This window comes from Perca flavescens, chromosome 11 (assembly GCF_004354835.1).
Source record: "Perca flavescens isolate YP-PL-M2 chromosome 11, PFLA_1.0, whole genome shotgun sequence".
NCBI classification, from domain to species: Eukaryota; Metazoa; Chordata; class Actinopteri; order Perciformes; family Percidae; genus Perca; species Perca flavescens.
The window spans coordinates 19,848,934-19,866,446 of NC_041341.1; the positions used below are offsets into that span (position 1 = coordinate 19,848,934).

Sequence of the window (17,513 nt, forward strand, 5' to 3'; positions counted from 1 at the left end):
AGGTACCATCATCTCTGAAGACCCTGCACTACGGGGACCGATTACAGAGACCGTCCGGGAGGAAGTTATACCCAGAGGGATATTAGCCTTTCAGAATCGGCGGCTAAATGTCCAGCATCTCGGAGGGGGGACGAGGCTGGCGGTAGAAAGACCCGCTCTCTCACTAACGAGGCACTGACCCGACACCTTCACAACGGTGAAACGGTACCGGGGAGTGGATTCTAGATCACTGTCCACCGGAGACATTTGTTGTGTTGCCTGTAAAGTGTTCCCAACACACAGCAGCGCATGTGTAGTAGGGTTTAGCGAGCTGCTGAGGGAGCTGTACTTTGAGGATTTGATCTGCGACTTTGCAAAGAAAAAGACAAGAAATTAGAACTTCTAAAGGTAAGAGCTATTATGCTATCTGTAAATAGAGTAGGTTAATATAATCTGTTGTGACCGTGTGACCAGATCATGTACATATTTTGTTTAGTTTATTGAAATGCCATGCATATCAGACGTATTGCATCATAATTTTGTGATGCTGCTATAGGCCTGTGTGAGACGTAGTGGTCAAGTGCAGTAGCCTATATGTTGGCTTTTGCAGTTTGTGAAGTTGCAGCTGACTAAGTGACTGTTATTTTACAACCTGCGCTCAGCTGTGTTGTGTGATGGCATTGTTGTATCTTCAGTCAATCACGTTTCAGAATTACTATTGTGCTTTCTGCTTGAGTGATTTTTAGTGAATACTATATCGCCATAGTCTTGAGCCATACAACGCTTTGGTATGATTTCATTAATTGTAACACTGTCTTGTGATGTGTGAGTCAGATGGCAGTACTTGGTTTATTGAACTGGAAAGGCAAACTTGATGCCTGCTCAGCTGGACTAGTCATTCATCTTTTTTTTTAATTATTTTTTATTCGATAGTGACAGTGGATAGACAGGAAAGGGGGAGAGAGAGGGAATGACACGCAGCAAAAGGCCGCAGGTCGGATTTAAACCCGGGCCGCTGCAAAGGAATCTTTTGACCAGTAGTGATTGGCATGTGATTTAGTGCCCATTTAGTTTGCACCATATGTAGCGTACTTCATGGAGGGGGGGCAGAAGTAGAGTCGTTGTCCCCCCGACAGCACCCCGCACGCCCTGCTGAAAATGACTTCCCGCGCCTCTGCCTGTATAGGCTACGTCTCCTCTCCGTTTTTGCCTGCATCCACCGTGTGTGTTTGTGTGTGTGTGTGCGCGCGTCAGTCGCGGGGAGAACTGAGCAGCCCCGCCCGCTGCAGAGACACGACAGGATCTAAACTGCAGCCGCTTCAGCGAGTGAAAAAACGTTACAGCGTACATTGATGTTAAAAAAAATAAAGTCTAGAATGTGTCTGAGGTGACACCATCTGGTTCTGTGATACAAACTTAACTAACTTAACATCAACTGGCCCCACGGTCATGTGAGCACAATTGTAGGTACAGTAAAATATAAAGGTGTTAAAAGATAGGTTTGTAATTTTAAAGTTTAAGTTTGTCTTTAAAAAAAATATACATTAAAAAATGAATTTGAAAACTTGGTGGATGTATTTTTTTCTCCTGCCCTACCTGTGCTGAATCCTTATATTTGTTTCAAAAGAATGTGAGAATCTGGGACCCCAGGACAGCTGCTTGCTTTGCCCAGTTGTGTATTTTAACCTTGTTATCTGTAAATTAAACCACAAATGTGTGAAAATGGCACATTCCTTTCTCTGACTTTATTGATAACAGTCAAATTCAAACAACAACAATAGCATGTTTAAAGGTCCCATGGCATGAAAATTTCACTTGAGGTTTTTTAACATTAATATGAGTTCTCCCAGCCTACCTATGGTCCCTCAGTGGCTAGAAATGGCAATAGGTGTAAACCGAGCCCTGGGTATCCTGCTCTGCCTTTGAGAAAATGAAAGCTCAGATGGACCAATCTGGAATCTTGCTCCTTATGAGGTCATAAGGAGCAAGGTTAACTCCCCTTTCTCTGCTTTGCCCGCCCAAAGAATTCGGCCCACCCATGAGAGAGAGACATTGCTTTCAAACGAGAAAAGTGGCAGTTGGTCAAGGCTGTAATTCTGCACCAAGGCTGAATTTCGGGACAGAGGCTTCAGATACAGTATTAGGGGACCACTAAGGTCTAAATAAAAGCATCCAAAGAGCACCATGTCATGGGACCTTTAAAGATTAAAAGAGGAAGGGAAATTCAGTTGACAGAAAAAAATCAAATTCTTTAAAAAACTAATTTGCTAAAGAAGCGTTTTACATTCAATAAAAACAAAATAATAGATAGGAGGAGGAATAAATAAAGTACGGGGAACAGATTAATCCTTAAGTAACAGTCGATATTTTTTATATTTCAAATATTATTTGGGTCGTTGTTGCTTTAGTATTTTTCAGCTTGACAATATAATTGTAATAGAGGTTAATATCCATTAGAAATAAGCTAAAGTTTGTTTTTCTATTGGTCTATTTAATTTTATGTATATGGAATTTGCCAAAAATATGATGATAAACAGTTGGATAAAAAAGGTAACATTTTTGTCCAGTTATTCTTTAAAATAAATTAAAATATCACTAAATGACCATTTCACCTGTTTATCTAGATAGAAAGTTTAAATTTTCAATCCAAAACATTTTGGAATACATATGTGGAAAAATAGTCTCTTTGTTTAGACCACCGAAATCACAAGATATGTTAAGTGTAAAACTCATGGGTGAAACTCATCAGTGAAACTGGGTAAATCCTGCACCTGAACTTTCTTCCTCCTCTGTGACGCTTTTTGATTTACAAATGACGACATAGGTACTCTGTCTAGTCTTCCTCCCTGAGGCTGCCTCTGATTGGTCTTCCGGAAAATGAAAATGACATTAACCAAGATGGCGCTGGGCGACAGAGGAAAGTGATGAGAGACTAGAACAACAAGCGATACAACTATATAACAGTGTGCATTTATTTATCTTGTGCGACTATTTAAAACCAGACCTCTAGTTTATCATCGGGAAACTACCAAGCACGTGCTTAGAGACCGTACTGGTCTATGGAGATATAATTATTCAGCTAACTGTATGCTAACTAGCTGCTAAAGTAACGTTAGCCTAGCGTAGCTAACATTCGCTAACTGCGGAAGGCGAGTGAGGAGAAGGCTGGCAGGCAGCTCGGAAGTACAAGCCGACAAGTCAGGCTGATTTTTCAATATCAAGCGACCTCTCCGTTTGATACATTAATTACCCTTACAGAGTTTGCGGCACGGACCGGTGATCCAAAGCAGGGCCCCGTCAGGAAACTGACGTTACACCTCTGATAAGGAAAGCCGATAAAGACGAGGAAAAGGCGTCATCTTTGCCGATTTGACGCCATGGCTCTTTCCCCTATTCAGAGTGGACTGCCGGGGATTCAGGTGAATACAATACATTATTATATTATTGGTTAACTTTTAGAGGCAAGTTTATTTGGTTCACAGCCACCTGATATTTTACTTAACGTTATACTTAACGTTTCCTTGTACCTTCAGCTCGTAAGTTTAACTCTGTGCCTGTAAATAACTTTATCTACAAGAACCCTCCATTATTATCACGATTAAGACTACCATCTTTACTTTCCAGTGATAAATGCAACTAGTAGTCAAAGTCCAGTATGACCGTATGCGATAAAATGGCTGACGTTTTTTAAATTATTGTTGTCAAGTCTAACGTGTACTGAATGACTGTCGGGCTGTCAAAACCTACATATACAATTTATATTGGACGAGTTTACTCCTAATTCATTAACCGCATTCTGTGCAGGCTCAAATGCCATCGCAGTTAAAGCACAAATTAACATATCCAACTTTCTGTGTAGTCCTCGTCCACTGTTGTTTTTTTCACAGTGCAAAACTGGAAGATATTCAGTTTATTGCAATGTAAGACAAGGAAAAATAGTGAATTCTCACGTTTAAGAAGCTGGAAACATCAAATGTTTGGCATTTTAGTTTGAAAAAAGATTTTTCTGTGATAAACTAAAGATCAATTGACTAATCGTTTAAGCTCTAATAATGTCCACTTTTTCAGTTTGTATTCTAATAGAGCAGTCCCTATTGGTTTTGACTTATTTTCATTAATGATTAATCTGGTGATTATTTTGTCCATCAATCAATTGTTAGTTTGGTGCATTAAACATAAAGTGAAGCTCATGTCATTTAAGGCTGCAACCCATGATTATTACCATCATTGTTGACTAATCTGACACTTCTATAGTTTACACAATGTCAGAAAATCGTGAATTTCCCTAAGCGAACAAAAGGTGATGTCTTTAAATTGTTCTTTTTATCCGGTCAACAGTAAAGAACCTAAATGTATTTAGTTTACAATTATATGAAACATAGAAAAGCAGCCAGTCTTCAGATTTGAGAAGCTGGAACCAGAGAATGTTTGGTAATCTTGCACGATAAATTAATTGATTCATTAATTATGAAACGGCTGTAATTTAATAATCGGCCAGTAAACAATTAAGTGACTAATAATTGCACTAATAATAACATCAAATGACTTTTTCTCAATCTTAAAATATTCAGTTGCAGATTTATATTTAGTTGGCGGAGTAATATATTAATTCATATATTGTTTCACTATATGCAAGGATGATACTAGACTACACAGTTGTATTGTGCAGATGGGGGGCATCAAACACATGCCTTTACAGCGAGGTTCAGACAGCTTTAGTTGCCGCAGTAAACTTGCTGACTGTGGAAATGGCAAGTACATTCCCATCATGTGTAGTCTGTGGTTGCAGCGCCCTTGTTGTTTTTCCCATTGTTTTTACAGAAGTCAACCTCGACATAATAATTTTCACCTGGATGACTGACCACACCAGTGTTATGAGAGTATTTTGGTTGTGTTGTTTCTACTCTGCTTTATTCTGCACCGCTCTATCTCTTTGTCTTTGTTGGAAAGGCCCTTTGCTATCAAATTCAGCAGCCACCTCTGCCAATTTTTCAAAGTGCAGCTGCTCATCCCCCCTTCCATATAGATTTGACCACCATGCATTAGCACTATTACAGGAAACTGTTCTCTGGGGGCACTGTAGCAATATGCTGTGTGAGCCAACAGATGATCTTCTTAGGGCTGGGTTACCTGGTAAATGAAAGCTTTGTGCTTAATTGCTTTAGTTCTTTATTATTAAAGCCACTGCAAAAAATATAATTTTTTATTTTATTTTGGATCAACTTCATAATATAGTTTGTTTTTTCAGGATAGACTTTTGTATTATATTTGTCATGGAAATTATGGCACCGTAAACACTACTCAGACAGTTTAGCCTAATGATTGCTGTGTATGAAGGGAAATTGGGCTGGCAACGCAAAGCCCATTATTTCTACCCTGGTGCTCCTTGGGGAAATTTAGCCATTTAGTCCAGTCAATAAGTTAGGGTGTAGTCCTTCAGTTTCTGTTTAGCCTTTGTGGTGGAGGTCAGTAAGCCTAAGTCCATGTTAAGCTGTCTTGTGATTTTAAATGTAAATCATAGCCACGGAATTTGATCTGAAAAAGTTGCACATTGCTTGAGTTAAGTTGCTCAGAAGTTGATACAATGATTTGATGCAGGTTTTTTTTCTTAGTATACCACTCCTGATTATTCTAGAAAAAAAGCGGAGAACTGATACCATTTAGCTTAGGCAGAGCTGTGTAGAGCAAAGTAGGGATGTCCCAAGCCTGTCCTCAACATTGGTGTCACAGCCATTGGCTTTACTAAACCTGATCAGTTTTCTTGTTAAACTTATCCCACACTGAACACTAGTTATGCCAGCTGTCATCCAAGTGACAGGTTAAAACACTAGAAACTTGTCAACATTACTGTATTGCAAGAGATTGAACCATGAAGTGGCTCAAACGAAATTAGCAGCCTGCAGGTGCAGTTTTGATAAATAATATCCACATTTGCATTTTGTTCATGGTGGAATGAAGACAGGTTGTCTTTGACCCTGTCAAAACTTTCCTGCCACAACAGTTCCAGACTGACACCCTCCTCACCACAAATACTATGGAACACTGAAGGACCTCATTAAAAGAAATCTGTGAGGCAGGCTATCTTCTCTTCTTCATAGATTTACACATAAATATCAGTTTACTACTCATGCTTGGTACTTTCTGCCTAATGAAAACAGTGGTGTGATGTCTTCTGTGGCTCTGGGGGAGTTTTCTGAAGTGTGAGAAAATACCCTTGATGATGTCATCGGAGATTATCTCAGAGCGGGCTTTGAGGCAACACATTTATGGCAGAAAGCCTACAAGACAGTAACATTTACCAAGCAGGGAGGGTCATAGAAAAAGTTAGTTTTTGGTTGCATTGTGTTAAAGATCCTGTTTTATTTATTTATTTTTTATCTTGCTTGACCCATACTAGAGACTAAAAGTCAGGATATCTTGGTCTCTGCTGTTTTTGATTTTGACCAGTTCTTCTTTAATTTCTCTGTCTTGTGACTAAATAAAGGGAGTACCCCATTAATGCTGATCTGTTCAATTGTCAAGCATATTTTAATAGAATATATAGGCTAGATAATAGATAAGGAGTCTGTGTGTGACATACTTAATATTGAATGTTTAAGCACATAATGGTGACAAAATAAAAATCTGACCCAGACATCACTAATCAAATGACCACTGTGTGTGAGTTATTATACTATGCTTTTAAGTATATTATTCTACTATTTTGATAATTGATTGATCGTTTGAGTCATTTTTCAAGCAAAACATGTTTCCAGCTTCTCAAATTTAAGAATATGCTGCTTTTTGAATAAACATATATATTTCTGAATATTGTTGTTTTGGACTGTTAATCTGACCCAGCGGTTAATGCATAGACTGTAAAAGTGAAGCCGAAACATCTTGATCACCACCCTGATAGCTTTTCTTTTTTTTTTAAGTCGCTTTTGACTCTTTTGAAACTTTGGGTTTTGGGTTTTAATCATTTAAATGACTTTCATTGGTCATTCAATAATTCTTTTCTTTTTTCCCCTTGTTTATTTTCTGTTGGATTCTACTGTATTTTTACAAATGTTTAGCATGTGAAGCACTTTGTGACTTTGTCTGTAAAAGTCCAAACTAAAAAAAATCAATGTACACGGCAAATTAATTTTTCCCAAAGATGGTTTCGGTCATTTTAAGTAGTTGTTATGACGCCGATTGTTCAGGTGGTCATTTTCTCAGATAAGTTTGGTTTTAATTAGTTATTTGATATGCGATATAAAAACAGGGTGAAACGTCACGATGACCGCTGTGATTGACTCGCGATCGGGTGGTGTAATGGTGGGATACCACAGCTCCACTACCTGATCACTACTGTGCAGATTTTTTATTTGACTATCAGCTCTGGGAAACTCTGATGGGCATTTTTCAAAATTTTCTGACATTTTGTAGATTTTTCAAATCAGTTTTTTTAGATTATAGTGAATCAAAGTTCACCGATTACCTTCTCTTTAATTGGTAACTAGAGTGTGTGTGTGTGTCCCAGATTAAAAAAATAACTGCATCACAGTTTGCAAGATATTTTGAAGACTGCCAGAGGGAGCTTTGTTGCTTGTATGTTGAGCTGTGGGCCTGTGCTTGAATACCTGTAATTTTACCTTCTGTGCCTTTTTTATGTTCATCTTGTCTGTTGCCTGCGGTTCTACCTATCTTAAAATGCACTTTGTTCTCTCTGTCTCTCTCTCTCTCCGTCATTCTCTGTCACACAGAACTTTAAAGCTGATCCAGAGGAGTTTTTTACCAAGCTGGACAGGATAGGGAAAGGATCTTTTGGTGAAGTTTTTAAAGGCATTGACAATCGGACTCAGAAGGTTGTGGCCATTAAAACTATTGATCTGGAAGAAGCGGAGGATGAAATAGAAGACATTCAACAGGAAATCACAGTTCTTAGCCAGTGTGACAGTCCATTTATCACCAAGTATCATGGCTCCTACCTAAAGGTAAGCTTTAACCTCAGGAAGAATACCATTGTCAATTTGCAATAGTCCATCGACATAATGCATATGTCTGTAGTGTGTTTCTGCAAGCAAGTGTACACAATGTAGGTCAATAAATAATGCATGTGGGCAAAGGAACAAGTATTGCCTGTGTAATATTGCACAGATTGCTGTTGATCAACCTGAAAAATAGGCCAACATTGCAGTAGTATATGGCTTGAGGGCTTGTATTTGGACTTTGTCATATGTTTTATTCGTTTTGCTCTGTACTCCAGCAGATAAGGTTTGAAATAAAACGATGACAATCAGGGTGTTCATGTGCATATTAGGTGAATAGTGTATGAAATATAGTATAGCCTTATTGTATGTTGAGAAGTGCACCATGACAGTTATAAGGGTGCAGCACCCTTAAAGCGGAAAAGTCTGCTCTTTAACATCTCTAGTTATAGTAGTTTTTTAGTCACGCTACAGGTGATGGTGCGAACAGCAGTAAGGAGAGAAGTGGTGTCTACTAGCTCAACTTATGCTGCTGGCTGAAGGAGAGAATTAAGGCTTATTTTTGTGAATTACGTAACCATGGTATTATGCTTAGTGTATGTATGTAGCAGCAGTGGCTGTAGCACATGGCTTATGGAGGCAATTAAAGTAGTTTAAAGCCCTTAACCCTATACAATTGTAGTTCTGTGAGTCATAACTCAGTCAAATCTCAAAATACAGACCCGATGTACATATTTCTAGATTCGGTATGATTTACACTGTCCAAGGATATAATTATCCCAGATGAAGAAGCTCCTTTCAACTCCAGAATTTGCCTTTTAGAATTATCATATTTTTAGGTTCTTTTGTTCAGGATCAAAGTAATTTTAAAGGAATAAGTGATAGTTGTCTACATCTATATGAACATAGCAAACATGAACTGCTAAAAGCTAATTTGGCATACTTGTTGCCAAAATGTAAACAAATATAGGCTTATAAAAGGGGGGCTCAAGCTGTGTCCCACAGCAAAGCTCACTAATACCAACGTTATTTCCTGTTTGCATCCCCAAAGCATTATGGGAACTGCAGTTCCAAAACTTAGTGAGTCAGAAAAGACCGTCTGTCTGAGTAAATTTGACATCTTAAATAGTCTGTGTGCACCTGGAAATCTTAACACACAAGCTCAGATGACAAACCCACAGATCTGAAGTTGTAGTGACTGGCGTTTAATACAGCTCGCATTGTTTAACTGTATGTTTTAGATTAATAAGTAGTAGTTCTCAGCAGCTAGAAAAGGATAAACCAGTCTGTTGTAAATGTTAAAATGTAAATAAATATTTTAGTATTAATAGTAGTCGATAAACATAATTATGTGAGTTAACCATCACAAATCAATTGTGACTCCTTTTGTCATATGATGTAATAAGTGTCTGTTTCCCTAAAGGCGCTGCCACACCAACCCGATTATCGGCCATCGGACAGTCTGGCGAGGTCGGTGACTTGAGTCTGTTTGGTGAGCCGTCTGCTTTAATTTGGGCCGATTTGACTTGTTGAATCGGCCAGTGGGCAGTCGGACTCAATGACCAATCTGATTGGTGGAGTGCTAGCCCTTCACTAGTGAATCAGTGCCCTTATGTTAAAGCACTTACCTGACGAAAATCTTTCAAACTGACCTTTGTCGATCAAAAAAAACCAGACAGATTCAGTAACTGCACGGCCTATTTCTAGCTTAAAATGTTTTCAGAAACCCGTTTCGGTGAACTATTTTTGTAAAATACGAGATTGTATTCCAAACGAGCCGCCATTATTGTCGGTTTTGAAATTCGGGAGAAGCCAGACCCACGTGACGTGTTCGTCATTTCCGGTTTTCATTTTTTTGGCCGACAATATAGATTACTGTCGCCTGCTGTTATGGAGACGTATTACGTCTCACGCACGCGCAGAACGTATGCTCAAGTCGGCGTCGCTCCAGTGTGTTCCGATGCACTTTTTGGACCGATGGGAGCCGAGTGATCAGTCAGACTGCCTTTTCTGCCGATGGTCGGCCGTCGGGTTGGTGTGTCCAGGCCTTAACAGACTGAACACACTGTACATTAGCCTGGCCAAGTGCCTAAATCAGTGCAATTTCCTCCATTTGCAATACAATTTCTCTACTGTGTTGCTACATGTACATCTTGGCACCATGGTGGCCCAGGTAGCATTTAATAAAAAATTGTTGAACAGAACAGATGACTCTTTCAATCTACAAGAAGGGGGCAAATATTGCTCTTTTTTTTTTTTTTTTTTTTTAATGGACAAAGTAAGTATGAACTGTTCGTCTTTGTAATAACTACTGCAACTTTGAACCCTATTTGACTGAATTCTGGAATTATTTTTCAGGGTACAAAATTATGGATTATTATGGAATATTTGGGTGGAGGATCAGCCCTGGATTTGGTAAGTCTATATCCAAATAAAGCGAAGGACCTATTTGAAGATTATCTTAATTTAGACAATTTGATTTGCAGACTGCATGACAGTTCTCAGACAAAGTTAAGCCAAAGACCCCTTTTATCCTCTAATTTATCCGTTCTTCTAGTTGGAACCAGGTGCCCTGGATGAAACGCAGATTGCCACAATTCTGAGAGAGATCCTGAAAGGGCTGGAGTATCTGCACTCTGAAAAGAAAATCCACAGAGATATCAAAGGTAAGACTGGTGCATGGCATCGCCTTGTTTTAACAACAGTCTAGTAAATAGTTTAATCTTGACAACATGGTCTCTATCTTCTTGTTAATAATGCTGAAGTGAGGCTTTAATGTGTATTGGAATCCGTGTTCACCAGCTGTTGAGTGCTGTCTGTATTTGGACCCAAACCCAAGTCATCACTTTAATCTTGTCACATTTTACACTTGAATGTAAATTCTGTTGAGATCTGTAATCTGTCATGTCTCTGTCCTTTACTATATTATAAATAATCTTTGTGTTAAAATAGGGATGGGTAATAGAGGGGCCCTTTTAATTTGTTAACATCCATAGTACGAGAGCAGGCATGTTGGTGTGGAGAGAACAATGCAAACATTTGCTGTATTTTTTTTTTTTTTTCTGTAATGTTTTTTCAGAAAGACGTGTGGGTCTACTGGTCAGAGTTCTCTGTCCTGAGTCTTTATCTTTACCTAAGCTTTTGGAAACCTGATTAATGCTTTACAAGACCAAATAATCAGGTTTTTCTAACCAAGATCTTAAATTCCAGAAAACAGGTTACCGCCAGAAGCCAAGGACAATCATATTACTAAAGTGGTTAAGACATAGCATTGTCTGTATCTTTTCGAATACTGAATGTTCATTTAAGCACTAAATGTTATCAAAAGCGATACTTCATGCAGCTCATACTTTTGTCCTCTTGCTTTGTCCTCTTGCTTTCAGCTGCAAACGTGTTGCTGTCAGAACAAGGCGATGTGAAGCTGGCTGACTTCGGAGTGGCAGGCCAGCTGACAGACACCCAGATAAAAAGGAACACATTTGTTGGTACTCCTTTCTGGATGGCACCTGAAGTCATAAAGCAATCCGCCTACGATTCAAAGGTCAGAATCATCCCGACTTTTATTGTTATCGCAGTCAGGTTTTAGTGTTGGAAAGCAGAATCCCAAGGAAATGGACAGTGTCAATAAATTGCTGATGGCCATACATTTTAAATGTAAGTAACCTTAACTGCAAGTCACTGCAGCAAAGTGTCAATGAAGTTTGACAGCTGGATCACAAAAGTTTACTATGGGTTACTAAATCAGCTGGGTTGGATTAAACATCTGGAGTAGTGGGACTCTTTATATTGGGCTAGTTGACCTGTGGGCCAGCGGTGAGTCCAGCAACACCAGTGCAAGAAGGGGAGAAGGTACGGTGAGTTTATGCAAATATGACAGGCTTATTATAATGTCTAAGTCATGTGTTTATATTATTCAGATCCACACAGTGACGTGTGTAAAACCTGCTTCAATGGCCTGGTGTCTCTCCTTGGGATGAAAATGTAACGTTGCTGATGTATAAAAATCATTTTACCAACCTTGTCTGAGGCCCTTAGGCAATACCTGTTGTTAAACAGACCATGAAACTACTATGCTGTGTCAACAGTTAGCATAAATATGAGAGTTGAGGTGGTGAAGCATTGTCCAAAGAAAAAAGATTGTGTGAAACCACTCCCAAATGATAAGTACATTTTGTCCTTGTTTTCATTCCTCTGTTGACTGCCGTGGGCTAGTCTTTAAGCACTATTTCAGACTAAAAAGGACCAAATACATATTTTTTGAATAACTGCAACATGAGTCAGTGTGGTTTGTCAACACAACCACTACATCACGGTCTTCAGTTTGCAGAGCTTCCTCAAATACACCCATGCTGGTTAAGTAAGCCAGTTGAAATGTCATTTCACATTGTCATTGTGTCAGTGTGTGTATTTGTGGACGTATGTGTGAAATTCTGCTGCTTTATTATGATCGTTTCTGTCCTAAATGTCTTTGTTTTATAGGCAGACATCTGGTCATTAGGAATAACCGCAATAGAACTGGCTAAAGGAGAGCCGCCACACTCTGAGCTTCATCCTATGAAGGTCTTATTCCTCATCCCAAAGAACAATCCACCAACACTGGAAGGGAACTACAGTAAACCACTTAAAGAATTTGTTGAAGCCTGTTTAAATAAGGAGCCTAGCTTTGTAAGTTTAAAAGACTCTTGTCCATACTGTTATATAGTAATAGTGCACAGTATTTTAATTTTTTTTTTTATTCACTGTTAGGTTTGTTTTCTGTGTTTTTCTTAGAGGCCAACTGCCAAAGAGCTGTTAAAACATAAGTATATTGTAAGGCATTCCAAAAAGACGTCCTATCTGACAGAGCTGATTGACAGATACAAGAGGTGGAAATCCGAGCAGTCTCGGGAAGAATCCAGCTCTGATGAATCTGATGAGTAAGTTGTCTGCACCGTCACCATGGGGGGGTGCAAGACAGGGCAAATTCATACTCTAAAGCCAAATCTATACTCTAAAACCAAATCTAGCAACTCTGAGTACACTAATGGTGACCCTAATATCCTGTGTCACTGTAGGGAGCCAAATGGCCAGGCTTCTGGAGGAGATGACGCTGGCAATGATGACTGGATCTTCAACACCATCAGGGAGAAGGACCTCAAAAAGTTTCAGAATGGGGCAGCACAGCCTGCTGAGCTCGAAAGGAAACAGGTGGGACCATACGGCGTTGTAGAGGGAAAAAGTAATAAATTAGTAGTAACTCTTGTTGGCAAAGCCATGTCTTCCCTGTGTCAAAGGGCTCAGATTTCCCTTTTTAACATTAAAATCATCCTTTTTTTTTTCTCCAGATGCAGGAGAGTCCAGAGAGTTCCAAGAGGCCTTTGTCACAAAGCTTATCAACAATCTTTTCTCCATTGTTTACTGAGGTAATGGCACTAACCGGTTACCCCAAGTTAAAACGATCATCATCACCAAATACATGTCTTTAAAATAAAACTATTGTAAAACTGTTGTAATCAATGCAGATCACACTGATTGAAATCTACCGTATGTTCAGATATATTTATGTCAGAGATTACTCGACAAATAAAATATTAAAAAAGTTCAAATGTAATGGAAATGTCATTTTTGCAGTTGAAAGAAAAGGGCGAGATGCGTAATGGCAAGCCGGAGGCTGCAGAGGAGCTGCAGGAGGCCATTTTACTGGCAGAAGAAACCCACCCAGGGATCTGTGACTCCCTGGTAGCTGAACTAGTGCAGAGACTTCAGAGGTAATCAGGGTTCATATTATCACTTCTCATTATATTCTTATACTTATATTTAAATGTAAAACTCCCAGAATATTGCATATTTACTTCCTAAATGTGATGTATGTATGTATGTGCCCATTTAATGGATTTATTAAGGACATATTGTGGTGCCACTCTGCCTGACCGTTGACTGGTCCATCTGTCCAACACCTTGGTCGACAATGAAATATAAGATATAGGAATAGTAAAGGGGCTATTCGTTTTCCATCCGTCCAGTGCTGTTGTGTAATGAACATTACAGTCACTAGTGTGATAGTTGTTTCAACCCAAGGCCTGTTTAGACCGTAAATATTAACCTTTCTTCTGATGTTCGTCAGGTTTTCTGTGCCACAAACCGCTGCCAGTCATTGAGAGGAGCTACATCCAGCTCTGCTCTAATCTTCCACCCTGGTGGCAGCAGTCAGATCTTTTCCTCTGACCTCCACAGCCAGGATGAAGTCTCCCAGGAAAGTCTCCATCACTAATTTTCCTGAAGCAAATCCTGGCCCATGTAATGTCTGTTTATTCGCTAGCACACCACCAGAGGGTCCTATTCAGGACAGTCAGTGGCCAGCCACCATGACTGCCACCTGCTGTAAGATGTCCCTTCTCAATACCTCCTTCACAACTGTTTTTTATTTTTATTTTTTTTATGGTGGAGTCAGCTATCTTTCTGCAAGGACTCTTGAGTTATTGGTTTTGGTGAGTTTGTGGCTTTTTCACAAAGGTTTACACTCCGCATCCTTTTGGAGAAAGTACCTTGCTTAATTGTGTGTGTGTGTGTGTGTGTGTGTGTGTGTGTGTGTGTGTGTGTGTGTGGCTGTGGCTGTGCGAGAGATCGTGTGAACTGTGCGGTGAAGCGTGACGAGTGGGTTGAAGCATTCTATTGAAAACTCAGGTATCCTGCTTTAAGTGGATTGGGTCCTCTGGGAGATGGAAAGAGCTCTGTAGGGTGGTTGTACGGACTTGTAAATAAGCTAATTTCTACAGATTCATGAAAAAAAATGGAGTGTTTGTAATGGAACCACTGTGTACAAATGGCCAAATGCAAACTGTAGATAATGTTTATGAGGTGAATATTTTGAGAGACTAAAATGGCCATACATGAGATTGCCTTGCCTTTCTACTTGTTCTTTTGTATATCGGTCTTTGATTTCTCCAGTTGTAAAACTTTAGTACTCATCCAGTGAATGAAAATGGCTGCCCTCATGTTTTACTATTGATTTATTTTATATTTCTTTATTCTCTTTAACCTTTTGGTTTCACACTCATTGCTGTGGCTGCGGTAATGTAGGAGAATGTAAAAAACAACAAAAGGCTGGATCGATGAAGCCCCCACCAGTTTTTAAACACACTGGATGCTCTGCCAGCTCCACAAGGCCTCGAGTTGACAGTTTGTTGGACTTTGCCTCAAACCCTTATTTTTTTGCTGTGTGTTTTTGACTGGTTAAATAAACTGAGGTTTCGTCCATTCATTCCATTAACAGGGCAGTGCCATCATCTAGTTTATAAATCAGCAGACTCTGTTAGTCTTCCTAGGAGCTGCAGTGGTACTATCTATCGCCTCAGCGTACCTACAGCTTTAATTGCACTTCAAGTATAAATGCCTTTTGACTATAAACAAAGTAGCCATAAAACAGTAGCATGAGACTTACAGTATTTTTCAGGTATGCTATCTGGGACAAAATAAAGTCCACCTGAAGTCTCACAGCTTGGACTCTGGAATTGGTCATGCAGTGTAATATTTGTCTGGTTGTATCTTTCCATTTGGACTTGTGAGAGTTTTTTTTTTTTTTTTGTACAGTAAATGCATATAGACAAAGACTTCTCACATAGTAAAGACACTGCTCTTTATATTAACATAAAGCCAGGAGGTGTTCAGAAACCAGTGGCACTGCTGCTACTACTGAGTAGCTTAAAAGGAATGTGCATGATGGCATAAGAGTATAACGCCTATTTGTTGGCCTGAGCAGTATGCGTTGTAGTATACTGCTGCAGGACTGGAGGAATGTTGAGTCCTAAACTGAGTGGAATCAGCCTTAGAGTGTTTGTGATGAATGGGATGAATAGTATCCGCTTTAAAATGTTAGATCCAATGCGTTTGTTGTGATTTCTTTTCTTTCTTCCCCCCGCCTCTGGCATTACAGTGCATATGCAGCAATACTTTTTAAATGATAAAAGATCAAAAGTATTTCTTTCATTCCTTGTCAGTATGATGCATGCATGAACAAATTTACTAATTTTTCTTCACAGACGAAAGGAATTAAAAAATAATTTTTATGGAGTTGGATGATATATTCTGTTTGCCACGGGCAGTACACAGTAAACAGGGTAAGTTAAAGTGAGAACTCAGCATTGGGGAATACGATTATTTGCTTTCTTGTGTGTGTGTGGGGGGGGATTAGAAGATTGATCTTCTCTCATATTTTCCCGTTAAATATGCGACTAAGTCTGTTAGCTTAGCACAAAGACTGGAAACTGGGCGGGAACTGCTATCCATGGTCCAGAGGTAAGCTCTGCCTACCAGCCCCTCTAAAACTGACCAATTAAGACATTGTTTGATGGTTTAATTCGTACAAAAGCTGAAGTGTAAAACGACAGTTGGGCATCTTGCAGGAGGTTAGCTATGTGCCGTAGTATTTCTTGCCTCGGGCCAATAACTTCCTGGTATCTCCGATGGTTGCCTAGCAACAAGGAAATGTCAATTAGTTGCTTTGCTAGCCGTAGCTTCATATTTAGCTCGATACTGTAAAGACGCTAAAAAGCAAATTAGCTTATTGTATCGAACTATTATTTTAACTGTTATGTCATCATTTAAACAGAATATAATGTACTCCACATTTCTCTCCAAAGACATTCTCTTTTTTTTTCTGCTTGCTAATTGGTGGAATGCACAGTTTAATCAAATACATTGTTCAAATGAAACCGGTTAACCAAATCAAGTAAAGGTACCACACTCAATGATTTCCATTTTCCTTTGTGTGTTCTACTCTTCTGTGAAAAATGACTCTCCATTCAAACTTCATGTGAAATGTGCCATGTAAAGCCTTCATCCCAAACAGAGACAAATTCAACACAATTTGCACCTTACATGGTCTACTTATCTTTTTATGTGTTGCACTTTGCAGATTTATTTAGTTTTTTTGAAATGGTACTTTAAAAGGCTACAATATTATGTGACAATAATATTAGTTTTGTGTGTGTTGAATGGCAATAAAGCAGTGTGATCACCAGGAGTCATTTCTTAGCACAAGTAGGCATATATTCTATTAAACTATTTTTATAACCCAAAAGAGCAGTATTATGTAATAGAGGGAGTAAAGTTTGTTTTTGTGATGTGTTAAAGTTTCAGTAAACACTGGATAGCAATCACTTGAAATGTACATTTAATTTTGTGACTTTGCAGACAGTTTAATTGTCCGGGATACATGTTTGCTAATTCAGGACAGTGTTGTTGGATTTATTGAAAGTTGTCAAATGATTAAGGAAAAAATAAAAATCCAGTACTTGAATGATGAATAGTTTTGCCATTGTTTGACCTGACCTTATTTGAAATTTGCTTGCCTGCAATAGCTTTTGGAGATTTCTTGTGATTCAGAACAGTTATAACAGCATCCGCCAATCTACAGTGTATCTCGAAAATATCACCCTTCTTGCATGTTGTGGTACCGTATTACAGTCTTAAGTTAGACAAACCTGTGCACTGCAACCCATGATAATGGTAGGTTTTTAAAACGCACAAGTTAAACAATAAGTTGCATTTGAACACCCCAATTTGGCACAATGTATAATTAATGTCTGGTAACAGACCTTTTGT

The 17,513-nt window shown here is 39.0% G+C and overlaps 1 protein-coding gene across 1 annotated transcript; it reads left to right on the forward strand.

Annotated features, from left to right (window-relative positions):
* Window positions 1-2,823: 2,823 nt before the first annotated feature.
* On the forward strand, window positions 2,824-17,215 carry stk24a (serine/threonine kinase 24a (STE20 homolog, yeast)). Its single transcript, XM_028590752.1, has 11 exons — window positions 2,824-3,398; window positions 7,707-7,937; window positions 10,290-10,346; window positions 10,489-10,597; window positions 11,315-11,472; window positions 12,411-12,596; window positions 12,702-12,847; window positions 12,986-13,118; window positions 13,256-13,333; window positions 13,542-13,678; window positions 14,035-17,215. Exons 1-11 carry the CDS (start codon window positions 3,357-3,359, stop codon window positions 14,066-14,068), a joined length of 1,311 nt encoding a protein of 436 aa, XP_028446553.1. The 5' UTR covers window positions 2,824-3,356; the 3' UTR covers window positions 14,069-17,215.
* The last annotated feature ends 298 nt before the right edge of the window (window positions 17,216-17,513 follow it).

Coding starts and splice junctions, on each gene's coding strand:
- stk24a (XM_028590752.1), top strand. CDS start 3,357: ATGGCTCTTTCCCCTATTCAGAGTGGACTGCCGGGGATTCAG. Junction 7,938..10,289: donor ATCATGGCTCCTACCTAAAG/GTAAGCTTTAAC, acceptor ATTATTTTTCAG/GGTACAAAATTATGGATTAT. Junction 13,679..14,034: donor CTAGTGCAGAGACTTCAGAG/GTAATCAGGGTT, acceptor GATGTTCGTCAG/GTTTTCTGTGCCACAAACCG.